The sequence below is a fragment of the Tenebrio molitor genome, chromosome 1 (genome assembly GCF_963966145.1).
Source record: "Tenebrio molitor chromosome 1, icTenMoli1.1, whole genome shotgun sequence".
NCBI classification, from domain to species: Eukaryota; Metazoa; Arthropoda; class Insecta; order Coleoptera; family Tenebrionidae; genus Tenebrio; species Tenebrio molitor.
Window position 1 is genome coordinate 7184156 of NC_091046.1, and position 20624 is coordinate 7204779.

The following is a 20624-nucleotide window of genomic DNA, read 5'->3' on the forward strand; positions in this document are numbered from 1 at the left end:
CCTTTAGGGCCCCATTTATTTAACATACAGTCATACAGATTGTTATTGGGAACTTTTCGAGCCTCACACAAAAATTTAAATTGTCAAAGTAAGAAATTGAATTTAAACTTGCGAATTTTAATTTTTAGGAAATATCATCTTGCTTTGATTTCTTTGATTCTCTTAATTAATGAGGGAAAGCAACTAATTATGCAAATAAGTTAAATAAATAATTTTTGGATAAAAATAATTTATTTGGAGCTAATATTTGCTCTTTCCTTCTCTCTCTCTAAAAACCATACCTTTCTTTTTTTATTGGTAAGATTCCAAACTCTAACCTTCTCGCCCGTCATAACCTAAAAATTAAAGTCACATAATTTTTGAAATAAAATAAGCAAAATTGCAAATTATGGATTCACTGCCAGGCGGATTGTCGGGAGCCCAAAAAGATGAATTAATGGATCAAGTCAAACAGCAAATTGCAGTTGCAAATGCACAAGAATTATTAACAGTGAGTCGCTTCTTTGACCACCGTCTCGTTTTTTACGATTTGTAAATTCTTTTGCAGAAAATGACAGAAAAGTGTTTTAAGAAATGTATAAATAAGCCAGGAACGTCTTTAGATAGCTCTGAACAGGTAAATTCGTTTCAAAAATGCTTTCTAATTTTAACTTGAGTTTTTTTATTGCAGAAATGTGTTGCGATGTGCATGGACAGGTACATGGACTCGTGGAACTTGGTGTCAAAGGCCTACAGTTTAAGACTTCAAAGGGAAAGACATAACATGTAGGAAATATTCCAATTTTGTAGAATTGAGACAGTTGTAGGTTTGTCATATGGTGGTGTTTAGTTCATTCAAAGATCTGTATATAAGTATGAACTGCAATGATTTTATTATATTGTAGCCACTAAGACTTGTTAATAAAAACCAAATCTTCATGCAAACCAAAACTTTCTAAAAAAAACTCAAACAATTACGTAACATCAAAAGGTAAACAATAGTGAAAAAATGATTTATGATTTATTTTAATCACAATCTTAAGGCACATACTTTAAAATTAAGTACAATAAAAAAAACTAATCTACCAAAATAGGAAATCAAAACTAGTTATTAGTGAGAATGAGAAGCAAATCTTGCACAACTTTAACCAGTCATGCAAAATTTAAGTACAAGTGAGCATGACACATCTTATTAGATGTGCTAAGTACATTTTGACGGTCAATTTCAGATATTATTGACTTGAGAATTTGTGTGGTTGGAGTTTGTTCCAGTTTCACCCTCCATACTCAAACTGGTTTCAATATTATCTGTCGTGTTACTGTCATTTATTAATTTATTGTCCGAATTAGAATTTCTACTGTTTTGCTGTTGATTTACTATTGATAATTGTTTACTTTTTGAAATAACACTATTAAGATTCGATGCATATTCTGAACACTGTTGCAATTCTTCAAGCAACGGTTTGGGACAATCTACATGACTCAAAGAGAAATCCATCTCACTTCCTGACATAAAATCTTCTTCATAGTCATCTTTAATGTCAAAGTCAAAATCTTTGTTTCCTCTTTCTTTGAAATCCTTACTGTATAATGATGGTAAAATATCACTTCCTCGAGATTTGTTCAACTGGAGGGGTGGCAGTTCTAATTTGGACTTTAATTTGTCACTCTTCATTGAGGATTTGGACTTGTCTTCAAGCTTAGATTTAGATTCTGGACTAGTTTCTGCATCTGTGGAAGCTGCACTCTCTTCTTCATTGGTGGTAAATTTCTGGTTCAAATCTTTGCTGCTCTCAACACCATTTACAGTTTCCTCCTCGATAGAACTTGTACCATTAAAAGTATCATCATTTTCTTCATCTCTCTTCACATATGTAGAATTTAATGCTTCTTTTGTTACTTCTTTACTTTCATAATTTCCCTTAACACAACTGGATGGACTGGCTAATTTTTTAACATTTAAAGGTTGGACCTGTTCCTCATTCACATTGTGACCATTTCTATTACTGACAGAATTTTCCTCAGCTTCTGACAGATCACTATGTCCATTAACTCCATCTTCAGCTGTGGAAACTGAACTTGAACCATTAGTCTCCTTGACTTCACCACCATTAATGTTTGTTAGATTTATTTTTAAAGTTTTTGATTTCATTTGAGCAATTTTAACTAAGTGTAACAAAACTGGACTGGAGTAATTGTCTTCTGTAGACTTTAGGCCCAAGTCCTCGATGATTTTCTGACGACCTTCATACTTGTAGAAGCTGCCCATGTAAGATTCAGGTTCATAAACAGAAACAGTAAAGTCAAGGTCAAAATATTCAAGAAACTCTCTGACTAAACAAAACATCAGTTGACCTTCTGGCACTTCCAAGTATGACTTGATCTTTTTATTCAAGAGGGGTTGTTGTTTACTGATCTGGAAAATAGTCACATTCAACACAATATTAATTTCAACTGTATAAATGTGGGACCTACCTTTGAATCCTCATCTAAGGCAAGAAAAAGGTTGGCTCGAAGTTGTGCCTGTAAAAATAATTTGTTACATGAAATTCCTGTCTGGTTTATCTGAATGTGGTACCCTTATTTTGGGAAGACAACCATTCAATTCTAGTGTTTGAGCAACTAAATCCCTCAATTCTACTTCTTCTTCAACAGACATTTTCGCACTTGTTCGTCTTACAGGAACGTCGTTGAATCAACAACACACATTTATAGAGAAATAATACAGTTTTTGAGCTTGTTTTGATCAGATGTACAATGCAGCACTTCAGATTTGATCATCAAAGGGTCACAGCACAGGTAACGATGAGCAAAAACGTTTACTTTCATTTAGAGGCACAACAAACTTATAATTAACAAAAACAAAAACCAATTCAAATTTAAGTATTGCGTTTCAACCGTCCTTCGACCCTCATCTTAAAAACAATTATGTCACCTGTCACCTGGACAGCCATCCCTACTCCAACCAGTGACCGTCAAACAAAACATTTGTGGATCAGATTAAAACAAAATGTATGAAATATGGTGCTTTGTTTCAAAATTTACGTTAACAAAATTGAGTAATACAATAAATTCTATTACGACTATATAAATAATATACGTTTCATATAAACTTTGTATCAAAAAATATATAAAAAAAAAATCACAAAGTACAAAAAATGCACTCTTATTTCAGTATCAGTTCAGAGTTCTTCAAAAGTACATTCGCCAAAAAACTGAATTATATTGCCTCAGCCTCAGCTTACATAAAGTGCTATAAAAAGTAATTGCCTAAATTTACGTGTGCGACACACGCGACGCATGTGATGATATCGAGCTTCGACTGTGTCTCGAAGGTTGCCGTTTAATACTCTTCAAGACCGAGAAAATCGTATTGGGGTCCACTCCCATGTTGAGAAATTCCACCAAAATCCTGCCAACATTTTTGGATGCACTGACTGTTTTGACACAATGTCGTTGATCAATATTTATTTTTATAAATTTACCTAAAAACCTTAGCGTCCATGTGGATCCCGGCCAACTCCCCGAGCTGGTGAAGTTCGTCTTGATGTGGCTGCAACTTCCCCGATATTTTCGGTACGTTTACAGAACTTTCGGAGACCTTAGTGTGCATTTTAAATTTTGACTGACAACTTCCAACCGATCGCTTGACTTGTAAAAAATCTTGTCTTGAATTCATCAAATAAAAATGTTTAGTTTTTTACTTGACTCACACCTTCGAACACCCTCGTCAAACGAAAACAAATTAATATTTTCGTTATGGTCTCAAACTCAAAACAAAGAGCATCAACCGCCGAGCCTGTCATAACAAAATGGCGGCAAATTTTGATTTTGAATTTGAACAACATTCATTGAAACGACAAGGAACAAAAAGAGTGAATTAACGATCCGAGATTTTAAATGAATGGACGTGAAAATATCGTGTTGAACTGGTGATTGTGATTTATGAATAAATGTTTGATCGATGTGATTTTACGTTTGTCGATCACGTCCTGTTGTTAAGCAGTTGCGCAAATGTCAAATCGCCGACATATTCTCGACCTTCGTATTTTTGTCGCTGTCGCATGTGTGTCCAAGTGATAATCAAATTAACAATTTTCGGCAAAAACAGTCTAAAATTTCCCGTGTCAGTGTTCAGAAAATGTCAGCTTTGAATGATAATGACATTTATTCTCAAAATTACAATAGTACTAGTGGCGCCCTAGGTACAGCACGGTTCAAGACTCGTAACCTCAAAATCATCGATTACATAAAATCCTTTCAGGTGCTTACAAACAATTTTCCTCACCGTACCTCAACTTCGACCCCAGCTACCTACCGCAGACCCAACCCGAATTCATATTCCTCGATGGAGCCAGCAAACAGCGAGGCAGATTTGAATTGGCGTTTGGGCAAATCGGAGGATCATGCATGATTGGAGCGTCTGTCGGTGGCGCGTCGGGTTTCTACAACGGCTTAAAGGCGACCACTTTGGCGGGACAAACTGGCAAATTGAGGAGGACACAGTAAGAATCAGCATGACCTCGATGTAGCTTGCTCACATGATTAACTCTTAGGTTGTTAAATCACATTATGAAACAAGGTAGTGCCACGGCAAACACTTGTGGCTCAATAGCTGTTATTTATTCAGCGTTTGGTGTTATTCTGTCATGGATCAGAGGAGCTGATGATGACCTGAATACGATAGTGGCAGCCACAGCTACTGGTTGTCTGTACAAATCTACAGGTAATTGATTTTTTTTCTGCATCAAGTTTGTTACCAATGTTTTGTGTTTTAGCTGGTTTAAAGAAATGTGGGTTGGGTGGGGCAGTAGGATTAGGCGCATCTCTGTTGTACTCCCTTTGGAACTCGAGAGACAAACTAGCACATCTACGACAATTGAATCCGGCGTAAGATCTGTTATGCTGTTTTAGACTTGAACTTTAACATAGTTTTTAGGTTAACATAAGTACTGATTTGGCTATCAATATCTGCCCTAACTAAATTAATTTATCGGTTACTATTTAAATCTAGTACAACTTATGTACATTGTACATTGCTTGTGTTACCAATAGATTGTCATTATTTAGATTGGACAAGCCAATTTTTGGTAGGATATAGAAAGTTAAAAACACATTTTTTTTACGTTATTTTTTATACTTTCTATTAACTTATCTTTTCTGTATATAATTTGTGCTGTGATCTACATTGTTAAATATAATAAACAAATTCGAACTATTGCTGTGTGACTCGTTATTGGTACATTGAGCCACACTTTTCAATGGTATTGATTATTATTTTTTCTTTCTACAGGCAATGATAATGGCTCCCTGAAAAACCAAGTTTAAATGGAGGCTGTAGATAAGTGTAAATAGCTCCGTTAATTATGTACATATATATATTTCCAAATTTATTCTAGGATCTACTGTAAGGTATCTAATAAAATTGTTTAAATTTTATTGGGTTGGTAAATTGTGTAAATTTTAATCGATAACGTTCAGTTGTATATTATTTTACGCTTGTGGTAATGCAGTGTTATCTAAACTGTGCGACACAGATAAGAAACATTACCGTTAATCAATATCCGCAAGCGATCAGTCCAATAAGAGTAATAACTATGTAATAATATTGAAGTAAGCACTTGGCTGTAATGTTAGTTGCCTATACTCAGGTCACTTCATAAAGTAGGAGTGTCCATGCTTCTAAACAGATTTAATTAAATTTTACCAGAGATGAAGGAATGCTCATTTGTCCGGCAGCACACCTGTTCCTGATGAGTCCAAGAGCAGTAGAGATTACTCTCGACTTGGCAAAAGTCCATCAATAAATTGATAATCGAAAAGTTTTGTGAAGAATGTATTTGTACATCCCTGGATACCTGCATAGGTGTAGTGAATGAGGTGAGTAATTACAGTAGATAAAACAGGTGGGGTGTTTACAGTGCGTTGTTTTGTTTGTAAACAACAATTTACACTAATTTAGTGGTGAGTATCAATATTTAAGCTTAAATAAATTGTGGAGTTGTTTAACTTGGGCTATTATTTACGAGAAAGTTGTCTTTGCCCAAACACGCACACAAAGAACAACGCCTTTTGCTCCCAACTCGCTTATCCTCGGCTTTGCTTATCAAATTTCCGTTGAAAATTTATCTTGTAGTATTTGAGAATACACGGTACACGTGTGCTGGCATACGCCTGTACAGCGCAACAAAGAATAGTGCCCGTTTTTGACTTGCAACATTCAAAACTTGTCCACAAACAAACAATATTTAGATGTAACGATTTTTAGCCAAACGATATTGATTCGTCAAGAAGATACGCGATATTGTATCTGACATCAAAGTACAATTCTTTGCAAAAAATACCGCAGGTGTAGCTTCAACCTGAAAATATCTAAACTGGATGATACACATTCAAAAATGAGTTTCTTAGATTTCTAATTTTTATCTGATGTTCAACACTTACCTTCAGAATCACAGAAAACAGTTTCTATTGTGTTCACAGAGTTCTTGAGTATTATTTCTATTTTTGTCTATAATTAGATGATCTTGATGTGTACAGTGAGATCTGTAATATTATGTAAACTTTTCTTCGCGCGTCTTTGACTGAAGAATACAAGATATCTAGAAAGAATATTAACAAATTGTCAGTTCAACGAAATTCTTCAAAGCAAATTTACACAGAGTAAGATCTGTCTCCAGTGTCTAGTTTTTCGTCGTTCCAAAAGGAATGATTTGTGTTCAATCGTTAACATTTTTAAAGGAAAAATTAGTGGAATTGGATATTTTGGAATATTTGAGGGACTCTGTATAACATGCACGTTCAGGACATTTTGCCAATTATATTGGAATCATCAAGATAATTCTTTTTTAAATAAAAAATGTTACCTACGGGTTGTTTATAAAATGGCATTTTTTTTTTGTATATTCTCAAAAAAATACATATATGTTTTAGAAAAATCGGCAGAATGAGTCAAGCGGTGCAAGAGAAGCGACTCTTGATAACGTACAGCATATGCACGGTGCTAGGAGCAGTGGCCAGCATAACCACAGGAATCGCTTGGGGCCACTGGAAGCTGACTCTGGATCAGTGCGTCAACGGCAAAAATTGTAGTTGCATCTTGTACGGTCAATACACTCCTTCAAAATTCTTAGGTAACAAATCAGACCAGCGTTGTCGATCCCTCTAAAACAAATCTCAACGCAGGGGGTAACAATGGCGCTTGCATTTGGGTCACGTTCGGGCCACTTTTCTACGTCCTGTTCTGCATATCCATGGCCTGCTTTCACGGGTACCGAGTCCTCTTCAGCAGCCGCTCGGTCAAAACAAGAACCGTCATGAGCAAAAACGAGTAAGTTGCACCGTCAAAACATAAAAAACAATCAAGTGTGCTACGCTTGTCACAACTGTCACTTTTGACATACGTCAAGATTATGACCGTTTGGAATTTTAGAGCTGGGGAAACGGTGCAAATTCGTGCTGTCCAGGTGGACGACACGAGCCCCCTCCCGAAGGCTTTCTGGGTCACGTTGTCAGTACTTACCGCCATCTTCACCGTGTACGCCTTGATACACTTCGCCATCTTCGTGGGCGGCTTCTACCGCACTTGCGACCAGTACAAGAAACGGCTGGAAAAACAGCTCGCCGTCCAGGGAAGCGTACTTCCGGTCATCCACAGACGCTTGTCGTGCCAGAGCGTGTTCGACTTTATGGACTACATGGAGATCGACAGCGGGCGGGGATTTCGGGATGGTTTCATTTACACGGGGGCGGACCTGATCATTGGGATCGTCGCGGCGGGTTTTGCTTGGGTGCTGTTCGCTGGTGCCGCTTTCGTAAACGTGCAAACTGCACGGAAAACCGAATAGACTCCGGAACCGTCCACGTAGTTTGAGGTAGATTTTGTAAGATACGATTCACGATCGAACAAAGTACAAATTTTCTCCCTAGTAAAGTAAGGAACACCCGCCATTTAGACAACAAATTTATTTGTATGCATTTATAAAATATAAGTTACAAAAGTGCAATTGATATTTAAATACTAAATATATAAATAAATGGAATGTTTTATATACGAACATTGTATACACTTTTTATAAATAAATAATCTTTTAAACATCAATAACTGTTACTTGTTATACTACAAAACAACACCTACATGTCACAATAAAAGCGTTATAATTGACTCGCTATATGTAGGAAATTACTTCAAGTGTTTATTAAAACTTTGGCTTATTATCAACGGATTGCTAGTTTCTTCATAGATTTTTTGCAAATTTTGATTTCACAAAGGCACCTAAATATTTGACGCAATTTTGTATTTGTTCAGCCTTTAAATTATGTGGAAAAATTCATTACGCTATGTTACAACTAATGACTAAAATTTATTCAACGTAATTTCATCAAATATCATGGAAATCTACCGCAACGAAACTGAAAGAGTGCCTTAAGTAACGCAAATGATGTTTGCACAGTCTTCTGTTAATTTAATCGAAATAAACGTTTCTACATCATTCATGTTAAACTTGAAACTTTTCTCGAGGTGTTTTGTCACCAAGGAAATTATCTCTATGCCACTTCTAACTGCATTTTAACTAATTGCCCTGGAATAAAAGAATCACCTCATTTCAAAAAATGATCAATTCGTGAACCGTTATCCGTTCCCATGTTTCAGCAATAGAGACAATCAAAACCGATCACTTCATTCTTGCGTGTTCCACGTTGAACCGGTACCTTTAAATATTATTCGAAAAGTACAAGAAATTAATGAGCAGCGACAACAATATAAACAAATTTCCTTTTACGTGATTCTCGCCATCGTTTGCAATCGTGAAACATAAAATCATAAACAAGTGAAACATTAAAACCGTTTAAAATTTCGAAGGGTTGGTACTCGTGCTGCCACTTCAGCCTTGGAAAAAATAGCTGCCCGAATATATCACTAACGTCACAACACACGGGTCGAAGGTTCGCACGAAAGAAAATTCAGATGTTTTCGTAGAACAACTTCGTCCTCGAACCTCAAGAGAACGGATTGCTGATCCTTTTCCCGGCGAATCTCTTGTCCTCTTGTTCCGGACTGCGGAACACCTCGAACGGCATCACTCCACGCTCGACCTCCTCGCGGTCGTCCGACGAGAAGTCCTCGAAGCTCATGTTGCTGAACCCGCCTTGCATCTTCGGCTTGCACTTGTTCGTCTTGATTTTGCCGCCGACTTTCTTGTAGGAACTGGAGGGTCTGACGATCTTCGCGTTCTTCGGGAAACTCATGCTGGGACTCTCGTCCGAGACGCTCTCGTCGATCAGGTGGTACTTCGACTTGCCGTCCTTCTTCTTATCCTTCCGGTGTTTGTACACCAAGTCCGCAGACTCCGACTTCGACTTCCTATCGAGACTGTAAGTGTTGGTAACGTTCGAGTTCCCCGCGAATTCCAGCGGCGGCATGTCCGCGTCGGCCTGCGGGGGAGGAAAACTGAACATCTGAAACGAGTTGTCCTCGGGGAAGTACACCTGCGGCGCGGCCTCTTCCGGAATGCTGACGTTCTCGTAGATGATCTCTTTGGTATCGGCGCGCTCTCGGAAGGGCTCCACTTCGGTGAAGTTCGACTCGAATCTGGTCACGTTGAAGTATTCCTCTTTCGCGTCCGACGGTATCTCGATATTGATGAAGTTCGAGTTGACCGTGACGGTGCCGTAGGTCGAGGTGCTCTGAATCGGGTCGCTTCGGGCAAAGTCCGAGTCCAGGAACGGGTTCAGATTGGTCTTGACGAGGTTCGATTCGCCGCTCTCCGCCGGCTCCTCCGCGAACGCCGCCGACTCGAAGGGGTCGCTCTGCGGGAGCTCCGCGCTCTCCGGAGCCACCTCCGGTTTGGTCTCGGCGATGTGGTCCTCCTTCGCCGCGAAAAACTCGCTCTTCGCCTTGCTCCCGGGCTTGCTGAACGGAGCCAGCGCGAACACGTCGCTGTCGTCCTCGAAGCTGCTCGACGGCGGTATCCAGAGGTCGGTCTCTTTGTTGACGCGTTTCGCGGGCCACTGCGCGTTGAACTTGACCTCGCAGTCCGAGTCCAACTCGTCGTCCAACAGGAGGGGCTTGTCGCCGTACTTGTGGCCCACGAAGACGTCGTCATCCTGCACCACGCTCTTCTTCGCCTCCTCTTTGATCTTGGCCCGGATCATGCGGCTCGTGCTGTCGTCCTCGTGGGTCGCCATACTTTCGCATTCCGCGTGGTAGGCGGACGAACCACAGGTCTTGATGCTTTCGCTCACTGTTTCGCTGATCGCGTCCCCTTTCGCGTGGACGTTGTCGTTATCCTCGTCCACTCTCAAATCGCTGGCAGATCCGATCGAGTCGTCCGACTCGATGTCCACCGAGTCCGTCTTATCCTGCCGATAACGCACCCTTCGCCCCGACCTCTCCCCCGAATTCCGTTCCGTTCGAAACTTGATCGGCAACTCCACCGTCTTGTACACCGAGTGCAGCTTCTCCGGTATGTTGATCTTCCGCTTCTTTTTCGTCTTATCCACCACTTTGTCGTTGTTCTCGTCGGAGCTGCTCCCCGAACTGATGTAATTGCTCTGGGTCAACTTCTCATACTTGGATCTGTCCTCCAGCGGTGCCTTCACGTACGGAGGTGACGTCACTTCCGGTTCCGGTTCCGAAGAGGCGATCAAGGGTGCTTCGCCTTCCGACGAGTTGACGCTGGGCTGGTGTTGAGGCGAGTAGGTGAAAGCCAACTGGTCCTCTTGCAAGTCCTCTTTGATTTTCTGCTTATAAACTGGGAGAACTGGAAAAAAACGATCAGATTGTGACACAAAACTTGATCATCGCTCTAGGACTTCCGACGACGCGCTATTTACAGCAGACTACTGAGTTAGGGTGGATGACCAGTTCGGGGTTGTACACTTCGCCGAGACGAATCGCACCAGTAAAAAGGCTGTTGCGCATGAACAGATAGTGGGTTCGGAATTTCTGCTGCTTAAATAGCGTTCGAATTGATCTAGAGTCAGGAATGTTTGTTAAGATTAGAAGCTACATCCCACCACCATTCTGGAACAGCCATTTTTAGAGATAGCGTGCAGGTAAAAACTTTTCGGCGCCGCAAAAATTTTTACCTGTTGTGTGTAAGATGAAGGGAAATAAAATAGAGAAGAAAATAACATAAAGCAACTTTATTGCTGCATAAAATACAATAGCTGTACAAGAATTGTTATGTAAGTTGTTCTAGTTAGTAAAGACAATCACAATAACAAATGTCCAGTATATTATTCATAAGTAGTTATTTACATACACGATAAAATTTATATATATGCATTATTGTAGATCAACGACAAAATGGTGAACAGAAAAAGAGGAACGGTCATCGATAAAAGAGAACTAAGTCTACGTTAAAAATAATATCAGAAACAGGAATAGACACCATATTTCTAAAAATGCTGTTCCAAAATTACGACTGAAAATGTCGAACAAACTAAAATACAAGGACGACTCTTCTATAAAAAAAAAAAATAATTATCACTAAAAATGATATCGTACAAATCCGCTACCTCTCGTAAAACTTTGTCCTTGAATTTAAAATACAGAATAAAAGAACAAAACAAATCAGCACTAAAATTTAATTTCACACAACATCTATAAATAGTTTCAACACTATTTTTGCTCATTTACTTAGTTTTGTCAAACCGTGGGCATTTAAACTGTGATTTATAGATATGTACTTATGTTAATAGTGTAGCGAAGGGAAGGCGATAGTTATTTAGCCGCGTCAGTACAAAAGAAACAAGCGAATAGCTTAACAAAAATCCAGTCTACATTAAAATTGAATAGTGAACATTATTATTTATCTTATGTTCTTATTTAACTTATGTTGCGAACACTAACTGCTAAACAATTCCCGTAAAACGCCGACATTCTTCCTTCATATTTGCTAATATTCTTACAATACTTTCACACAACTAAAATTAAATATTATACGGTGCGATTCAAAAAATTCTGACCGAGAGCGACAGCAAGAAACGAAAGCGTCGAAAACGCGTGGCGCAGGTTTAGTCACAAAATCGTTGTCCGACCCATCACAAAAATTCATCACGACAAATAGCAATCAATAAAATTCGATTCTGTCACCCCGGACAAAAGATATTTATGATCGAGTCTCATTCTCCTACTCCTATTCGATACTTTATGGCAACTGTCGTAACGGTGACGTTTGGGGTTGGGTGATTCAAGTCAAGCTACAAGTTTCGTTTTCGCAACCGCTCTTGGTCGGAAACTTTCGAAACACACGGTACGAAGTCGATTTGATTTCCTAAATTGTATTGTTCAATCTGACTGCGATAAATAAAATAATACCGTCAGAATTTGTATATTTAGGCTCTTATCACTGATGTGTCATGTAATTAGATCAAACAGCCAGCTGTGACGTCGCACAACGAGTAAAACTAAAATCGACACATTTTTTGACCGCGACTGACCGGAAAGTCTCAAAGCGACAATAAAAATAGTGTTGAAAAGCGAGTACATCCCGGGGCGGAGAGAACTGAACGGTTAGGAATTCGGACACATACCAAGGATGTCTTTTTGGTACAACTCTACTGATCTAATTCACACATGCAAAGCCGTGTATGATTTTATACATTTCAAGCGAACGTTAAACATAAAAGTATCTAAACCTACCCTTTATAAACTAAGCGAGCCACTGTAATCATTTTGATCATCACAATATAAATTTAATTATATTTTCAAACAATGACGTACAACGAAATTGCTAAACTGACTAGGAAATTGTCTTTTTTGAGTTTTTTTTTTTGGAATGATATAAAATTTAGCCATATATTTTTTTAAACTACTTAAGTACAGTACACTAACTATTGCACACGGACGACTTCAAATGCTCTATTTCAAATGAAGCGAAACGAAACTGAATTGGTCCACATAACACAACTAATAATAAGATTATGTCGTCATCAGGTCAGTGATTATCACATTTGGGATGTTTTACAAGTTGTGTTAAAAAAAGTGGAGGACTCGTAAGAGATTGCAGGTCAGTTTGAATTACTCTTACCATAAGCTGTAACAATTTTTTCAAAAAATATTTTTGTAGTGAAAATAATCTTCTGCAACCACACAAAAATCATCAAGCAAAAAGAAATGTAAACGGTCATGTTCAATGCTCACTTTTCGTCAAGCAAAAATGACCTGCAATAACTGTTTTCATGTAAGAAAATGATTAAATAGGTAGAATGACCTAATCGAAGTATTTTTAAATCTCACTATCTAAAGTAGGTAGACTAGGTATTACCTAACCCTAACCCTACGAACTGTGAAACCTTGACTAATGATTGAATTTTTTATTTAAACTTTGTTCAAAAACACTTACTACTTGGCCCATTCAACAGCAACGTTTACATATTATTCAGGCTAAATTTTCGTAAATCTCTATATTTAGGTTGGTTTGTTAGGACTGGTTACCTGAGAACTGAAGATGAGTCTTGCTGACTCGATCGCGAGACCTTACTGGAAGACTGAACGGAGCACAACCGAAAGGATCTTCAGACACCGACATGACCAAACTCTCTCTAGACTTGACGCCTTGAATACCTTGAAACGTGAAAACATGTTTACCGATTGGATCACGTCAAAACTACGACTCACTGCTCTGACTTCCCCTCCTGATCTTGTCGAACTCTTCGCCGAAGATGTGATCTTCGGTCATCTGGCTGAAGGGCGGTTCTTCGAACGGGTTCCAGTCTGCCACGTCGGCCGAAAGCGATCGACTGTCGGGGGCGATGGGGTGGTTCACGTCGGCCGTCGACGCGGACACGCCTGGGGGCACCATCGGCCCCCGTGCGACATCCGACTGCATCGGGGGCGAGTCGCTGGTCCGAGACTTCATCGACGATTCGTAAGGGGCCAAGAACTGAGACGTCTCGGAGGCGTACACTCTGGAAATGATGCGGATTTCATTTAAAAAAACTTCATGTTTTTGTCAAAAACTTCAATTGCAAAAAATGAGTTGAAAAAAAAAAGTTACCAATTTATCAACCTGTCGATCTGATCGTCTTGCCCACAACTTTATTTTTACGACAATAAATAACGCAAAAATGGGTCGTTGCGGCAATAAAAAAACAACGAATTGTCATGAGCAACATTAAGTAATATTATTTATTGTCGTTTATTTGCCGCAATTATAAAAGAACATAAAAAACGTATTACTGGTAAACTGTAATTCTACTTATAAAATTGCAACAGTAACAAACAACCTCCACCACTACACTGATGTCTACATCGGTTTTTAGAAGTTGATTTCGGTTCTCCCACTAGGAGTGGGTCCAATTATTCATCTATTTATGGTAGGAACCAGGAAGCACCATCGACCCGTTAAGGGTAGAAACAATAGAAAACACAAGTGGGGCATAAGAAAGAACCCGATTCGCAATCCTCCATTCATGTACGTTCGTCCCTCATTGTGTTCAAACCTGGGGGAATTGCGTAAATCACTCGTTTAACCGCAAGTTGACACCAAAAAAAAGAGGCAAATTTGCAGATGTCAAAACAGAAATTGTCGTTTTTTTTTCTATTTTTAATCCGTTTCAAGCAGAGAACGGAATGTTAGTGTGTCGCTCCAATATTTTAATTTGCTATTTAGCAAATGTCATTTTAGTCTCGCGTGGGATATTTTATCATTTCTGAGATTTTTTTTTCTGTTAAATTATAAAACTCTTTAATATCGGTCCTTTTTCTTCAGCTTTATCGATGTTTGGACGTCATGTACAATAACTGTTTTCGAAACAAATAAAATTACAATCGAGCTTGTTATTACAATCGATTAGGTACATACATCCGTGAAAAAAGCTTCCAAAAGAAAAAGGAATAAGTTTTCTTAGCTCTTTCATTGCGCAATCTGTCATCGGTTAATGCAAATGCAATGCAAGAAGTGTGCAAGTAGTCGGTTCCCAAAAAAAAATTAAGAGAATGGGAGTATCTTGAAAATGAACTATAGATTTTTTTTCGTTTTGTCTTTTATCATGACAGGCCAAAAAATTAGAAACCTACCGTTTTAATGTAAAATGGTTAATTTTGGAAATTTTCGAACAGGCTTTCAGACACATTTTTGAACTCTATTTTTTATGAAAAAGCTACATATTAAGAAAAAAAATTATAGTTTCAAATTTCTAGACCAGAATCTCCCTTTAAGCCCACGATTAAATAAATATCGTCTGTTTTTATTGCTAAAAAAAAGTTGCTAGTTAAAACTAGTTCCATCAAAATGTTTATGAAATTTTGTACGAGGCTGGTCTAAAAAGTAAATCCATCTCCTAAATATATAACTTCAGTTCAAGCGCAGATAAATTAGTAAACGAAACTTGGATAGAATAACAATTAGACTGAATCGAAGAAAACTAAAACTCTATTGTTTTTCTACATAACAATTTTCTCAATGCGCAATATATGTATGCATCGTTGCAACCCATTTTTCAGGTCCGTGCAAATAAAATTTTTCTTCTTGGTTCTTCCGCCACCGCCACATTGTAGACTTTACAGCGTCGTCCGACTTGTATCTGTTATCTCTAGGATACTCCTTCAATTTTTGGAAAAAGTGAAAATCAGAAGGGGTCAAGTTAGTTGTTTCTACCCATTATTTGTTCAGTCAATGTGAGTATTGGCGCATTGTCACGGTGGAGAAAATAATGCTGTGCGTCGTGTATATTTTTTAGCTTGTCTAAAGTTGAAGCATATCATGCGGAATTGACTGTCACTGACATCAAGAAAATCGGTGTGAACAATGCTTCACGAGCATCTCAGAAATTTATCTCGTTGAAAATTATGGACCTGTGGACTCATTACCCGTCAGAATTTCGTTGAGAAAATTGTCTCCTTCACTTTCGAAGCGATCAAGATATTGTATTCTGCTCATTTTAATTTCATTTCTTGTGAGCAATTTCTTGGCACCAAACGAGTGCAAAGTTCTCTATATTCAAGAACGTTTTTTGGCCTCCGTCTAGAAAAACTGATTTTTTCGGCCTCCGTCTAGAAACACTGATTTTTCATTCGTCTAAATCGTCTGGAAACTAGCATTTCCGTGCCTAGGCAAGAAAATCGACACAGGAATTTTTAATGAAAGATTTTAGGTTGGCAGCACAAAATGTCAGTGTCATGTGGGATTTTTGTACAATTTTTTAAGTGTAAAATATTGATGTCGGGCAAATTTGTATCCTTTATCGCAAGCTGTACATTGTGTATAGCAGTAGAGGCCGAGGGGGGTATCAAGCGATTTGTTAGGAATAACAGAAACGACGACGACGATTTTGAATATTTGAGAAATTGGTTGATTTTTGTGGTGACAGTCGTTTCTTGAATCCTTTATGTTGCCAATGGAAAAAAAATAAATTCCCTATTTGGTAATTTTTTAACAAAAATGAATATATTTTGCTTTAAATAAATTATCGGCCGAAAAAAATTTGTGTGTTACACGGCTAGAAAATGAACTGGAGTAACAATCTCAACAAAAAGTTGTGGAATTCTTATAATGTTATGAAACGTTTATTACGAGAAATCAATATTTGAAAAAAAAGTTTTTAATTTTTGGAAACGAATTGTAATGAGTTGCAAGTAAATTTTGTGTTTATTTTCTTGATATTTAGATTATTACTTACATGTGATTTTACAATCTTTTGACTAAGACTGTACGTGAAAGTAAACAGAAGCACACTAAATTTCAATTTTCATTGATTTCTGTTAAAGTTCTTAACGTAACTGTAGTAAAACGTGCGATATGAGTGTAATGTTGCATACCGACGTCAATTATATGCATTTTGTTCACTTTTATTGAAATTAAAACAGATACATAACTTCAAAAACCGTGTTTTTCCACATATAATTAACGATTACATGGAAAATCCTCGACCAACTTTTTTTGTAAATTTATTAGAAAATTCTACGATATCGATACTTTGTGTGAAAAATTTAAGAAAAATTGGCCTTTTTGAAATGTGTTTTTTATCAATTTTAATGCGCCCATTGCTCGATTTCTCATAAGAACACGTGTAAAATATCCCGAAACTTTAAAATTCCTCGATCAAATTTTTTTAAATTTGTCACAGTACTTTAGAATGGATGAAAGGACTATTGTACCAATTTTAAGCAATTTTCGCAATTTTTCAATGTTACTCCAGTTCATCCTTAAATAAATTGTCGGCCGAAAAATTTTTGTGTATTACACGGCTAGAAAATGTTTTGCAAGTGCTCGCATTTGTGGGCCTCGGCTGGTGCCTCTGCTCCACAAACCGTGCTTGCACCTGCAAAATGACATTTTCTAGCCTTGTGATACAACAAATAACTATTACGATATTTTTGTCTTTGAAATTCCCAGTAATACAACTTCATGCTGATTTAAGAGTCCGTTTTTCATTAACTTTCTGAAGATTTGTCAGTATTCGGATGTCAGATTTCTTACCACCAAAGATATTTAACTTTCCAATTTGAGCGCCTTTAGTTAAGTTAAAAATTCAATCACTGAAGCTTCTTGCAGCATTGAATAAACACTTGCTCATCTTTATTTTATTAGATGACAAAATGACAGATAACAAAATTTATACAGTACTTAACTGACAGATGTAAGGCTACTTGATATTTGTTTTTTAAACATCTTGATTAGTTCGAAGTTCGAAACATTTACGACAGGAGGCGTTATTTTAAAAAGCCTCGATTTTATCTCTGAAGCCTGGTTCCTACATAATCTTTCTTTATTTTTATTTAATTAAAAGAGCAAACAAACTATGTACTAGAAAACTACTTACTTATTAAACGCAGTAGTATCGCTCATGTTTCGCCTGTGCCCCTTCGGCACCGACAAAGTGGGCGTAGAAGGCGGCGTCAGAGTCGCTCCAACATAATTACTCGACTCCGTCAAGATCGGTTTGGTTTGATTATTGGTCTGATTCAAATTCCCGGACCCGAAGAGCGGATTCTCGGGAGAGACTGGAGACATCACACTTGCGGTAACAACATTCGTTCCTTGACTGGAGAAATTCTCTTGCTTATTTCCGTTGCCGTTATCGTTGGCGACGGCCGTCGGTGACTCGGCCGCGTTATCATCTCGGAACGGATCTGGATAAATGGAAGACTGAAATAGGGAATCTAATTGTTGCTTGTTGGGCGGTTCTTGGTTAGGTGGGAAAAACGGTTGGGCTACTTGATATTCCGGAGCGGGGGCCGGCGTCTGGAAATTAGAAGGGTACGTCACGTTTGTCTGGAAGTTGGGCTGGGATACCGGACTTTGGGACTTTTTGCTGGTGGTGGGACTGGGACTCAGGGTGAGGGGGATGTTGTTCAGGTTGAGGGGAGTCGTTGAGCTTCCTTTGGGGCGCTGGCGGGGCATCACGCTCGTTCCTTCGACTACCGGCACCGCGGGGGTCTTGTTGTATACTTTCACTTGAGCTTTCTTCAATTCGGATTCGAAGGGGGGCACCGGCAGATCTTCCAAATTGGGCGCTGGAGATTTCTGCAGTTCACAAAATACAAATTACATTTATTAAATGCATCGTTAAAAAACTAATTCGTTATGTAAACGTGTTTACATTTTCATTCTCCAAAGTCTTGTTTTCCTTCTAGAATACAAAAAGCATACACTTGCAAACCGCAAATAATTATGTATTAGGTTTAAACAAATTTAACAAAGTATTGACCATGAAATTATTTTCCCACACTTTTAATTAAACTCTAAACAATTTTGACATACCCAGTGATCCAAACATTGGCCCATTGGAATTTTAACTTTGTAATTTTGCAAAATACATAATTTTTGAATGATAGAATAATTACTTAAAACGCTACATTTTCCTTGAAAATTTTAAAACACTGAAATCAACGCGAATTCTCAAAAGCATTTTATTTTTACAACACAAATGACAACAATGTTTTGATGGTATTTAAAAAATATTTAGATGACGTAAACGCCGCCGTTTTTCAAAAGAGAATTAAACTGATAATCCCAAACAAAAACGAAGCGTTTAATAAACTGAATATCATGTTTGTTTTCCTTTTATAAAACAAGCAAAACATTTGTTGTTCAATTCTACATGAGCCTCGGTGTCAGCTTACCATTAGATTTTTTACGGGATTATCCTTTGAAAGTAGTTGAAATGCTACGCAACTGACTTGAAAAATATCTGGCCTCTTATCTGGATCTGGCTCTAACATGTAACCTAATAAATAAAACATTTATTTAAATCGTTATCACAGAAAAACGTTTGAAATGTGTTTCGAATGCACTTACGCACTAACTGATGTAGACCTTTTGAATATCTAGAGTTGTCAGGAATGCTAAAATTTCCGCTTTGAATGGCTAAAGTGCTCTCACCAAATGGTAACGTAAAAAAGCATAATCTATATAATAAACAGCCAAGTGCCTGCAATTGTTACACAGTAAGAGATGACTCAGTAAATAAAAAAATATTTTACCCAAATATCAGCTTTAGTTGTAATTGGTTTACCACAGTACATGTCCACCATCTCTGGCGACCTATAACTCAACGTCGTGTACCTTTTAATCTCCTCTTCCACACAAGCGACCCCTTTATCTGCCGGATTCAAGACTTTCGCGGTCGCCGATCCAAAATCACATATCACGTAGTTACCGTTTTCACCTACCAAAATATTTTCTACCTAAAACACACTCATCAAGTTAGTGTTTGTCTCAACAGTTGAGTTGTTTAACCTTTAAATCACGATGAATTATTGGAGTTTTGCAATGATGTAATCGTGACACGGCCTCACATGTATCACAGAAAATAGTTAGAACTTCTTGTTCAGTAAAATTCGCTTTGCCACGTTGCTTCATAAGACCGAAAACGTTTTCTTGACAATAAGGCATCAACAGCAGAACTTCATACACGCCCCCTCCCGTCGCCGTTAAACTAGAATCCACATACCCGATTATGTTTTTGTGACCGCTCAGACTACTCTGAAAGCAGAAATCGGCTGATGGAGGTTGGGGTGAGGGTGTAATCGGGGACTTACGGCGATTTGAATTTCACGTTTCGCAACGTTAAGGTCTTGTTCGTTATTGACGTACATCCGCTTAAGTGCGTACCGCGTCCCATTATTGCCTTTTACTAAATACACTATTGCAAAACCACCTAAAGCAACGGCAATATGTGAGACATGCAATCAGAGGGGGTCATACGCCCCCTGGAAATCACGTTACCTTCAGCCAGAATGTCTTCTACCGTCACAGTTTGGCGTCCCACTGTGAACACTTTGCCTACATAATTATTAACTTCCCTCGAAGTGTTATCTATCTTGGTTTCGATTTTAGAAAACAGTTTTTTCATTGTGATTGACACTTAATTGAAAATTATGACACATTGAGTTAACTTCTTAACTATTGTTTGCACCTCATCAACTTAAAGGTTTTTGACCGTTGCAACAATTTAATTTCAGTTAGTTACTGTACGAAATAAACTATTTTTATTAATTGATTAAAATAATTGTCCGCATAGTAGTGTTAGTGACGTTTAAGAAAATGACGTTAATTTGACAACTGACATGTCAATTGACAGCCGATAAGTTAGCTATTCTCCGAACCACATTGAAGATTGCTGCAATTTTTTCTACTTAAATCTTACAGCAACTCGAGCAAACATTTTATCTCCTGAAGAATTATTAACAT

The 20624-nt window shown here is 38.0% G+C and overlaps 5 protein-coding genes across 8 annotated transcripts; 3 read left to right on the forward strand and 2 right to left on the reverse strand.

The window, feature by feature from the left end:
- The first annotated feature begins 269 nt into the window (after nt 1-269).
- On the forward strand, nt 270-930 carry LOC138141538 (mitochondrial import inner membrane translocase subunit Tim13). Its single transcript, XM_069062276.1, has 3 exons — nt 270-490; nt 548-616; nt 671-930. Exons 1-3 carry the CDS (start codon nt 389-391, stop codon nt 767-769), a joined length of 270 nt encoding a protein of 89 aa, XP_068918377.1. The 5' UTR covers nt 270-388; the 3' UTR covers nt 770-930.
- Nucleotides 931-981: 51 nt separating this feature from the next.
- LOC138141521 (centrosomal protein 43-like) lies at nt 982-3861 on the reverse strand. Of its 2 annotated transcripts, XM_069062256.1 has the most exons (5): nt 3684-3861; nt 3465-3630; nt 2558-3391; nt 2455-2502; nt 982-2395 (listed from the first exon to the last, which is right to left on the reverse strand). In XM_069062256.1, the coding sequence occupies exons 3-5, from the start codon at nt 2636-2638 to the stop codon at nt 1205-1207; spliced, it is 1320 nt and encodes a 439-aa protein (XP_068918357.1). In that variant the 5' UTR covers nt 2639-3391; nt 3465-3630; nt 3684-3861; the 3' UTR covers nt 982-1204. The 2 variants fall into 2 exon arrangements, with proteins under 2 accessions (XP_068918357.1, XP_068918356.1); XM_069062255.1 differs by having other exon boundaries at nt 3465-3861.
- Nucleotides 3862-3990: 129 nt separating this feature from the next.
- Tim23 (translocase of inner mitochondrial membrane 23) lies at nt 3991-5418 on the forward strand. Of its 3 annotated transcripts, XM_069062269.1 has the most exons (6): nt 3991-4184; nt 4244-4484; nt 4536-4705; nt 4758-4869; nt 5273-5326; nt 5379-5418. In XM_069062269.1, exons 1-5 carry the CDS (start codon nt 4121-4123, stop codon nt 5277-5279), a joined length of 594 nt encoding a protein of 197 aa, XP_068918370.1. In that variant the 5' UTR covers nt 3991-4120; the 3' UTR covers nt 5280-5326; nt 5379-5418. The 3 variants fall into 3 exon arrangements, with proteins under 3 accessions (XP_068918370.1, XP_068918369.1, XP_068918371.1); XM_069062268.1 differs by having other exon boundaries at nt 5273-5418; XM_069062270.1 differs by lacking the exons at nt 5273-5326; nt 5379-5418 and adding an exon at nt 4919-5197 and having other exon boundaries at nt 3993-4184.
- Nucleotides 5419-5691: 273 nt separating this feature from the next.
- On the forward strand, nt 5692-8083 carry LOC138141529 (uncharacterized). The gene is made up of 4 exons (XM_069062264.1): nt 5692-5859; nt 6913-7112; nt 7165-7309; nt 7412-8083. Exons 1-4 carry the CDS (start codon nt 5855-5857, stop codon nt 7824-7826), a joined length of 765 nt encoding a protein of 254 aa, XP_068918365.1. The 5' UTR covers nt 5692-5854; the 3' UTR covers nt 7827-8083.
- LOC138141512 (AP2-associated protein kinase 1-like) lies at nt 7927-20504 on the reverse strand. Its single transcript, XM_069062236.1, has 10 exons — nt 20160-20504; nt 19973-20091; nt 19671-19916; nt 19415-19618; nt 19230-19362; nt 19055-19158; nt 17752-18455; nt 13607-13896; nt 13424-13552; nt 7927-10742 (listed from the first exon to the last, which is right to left on the reverse strand). Exons 1-10 carry the CDS (start codon nt 20284-20286, stop codon nt 8980-8982), a joined length of 3819 nt encoding a protein of 1272 aa, XP_068918337.1. The 5' UTR covers nt 20287-20504; the 3' UTR covers nt 7927-8979.
- Between the last annotated feature and the right edge of the window lie 120 nt (nt 20505-20624).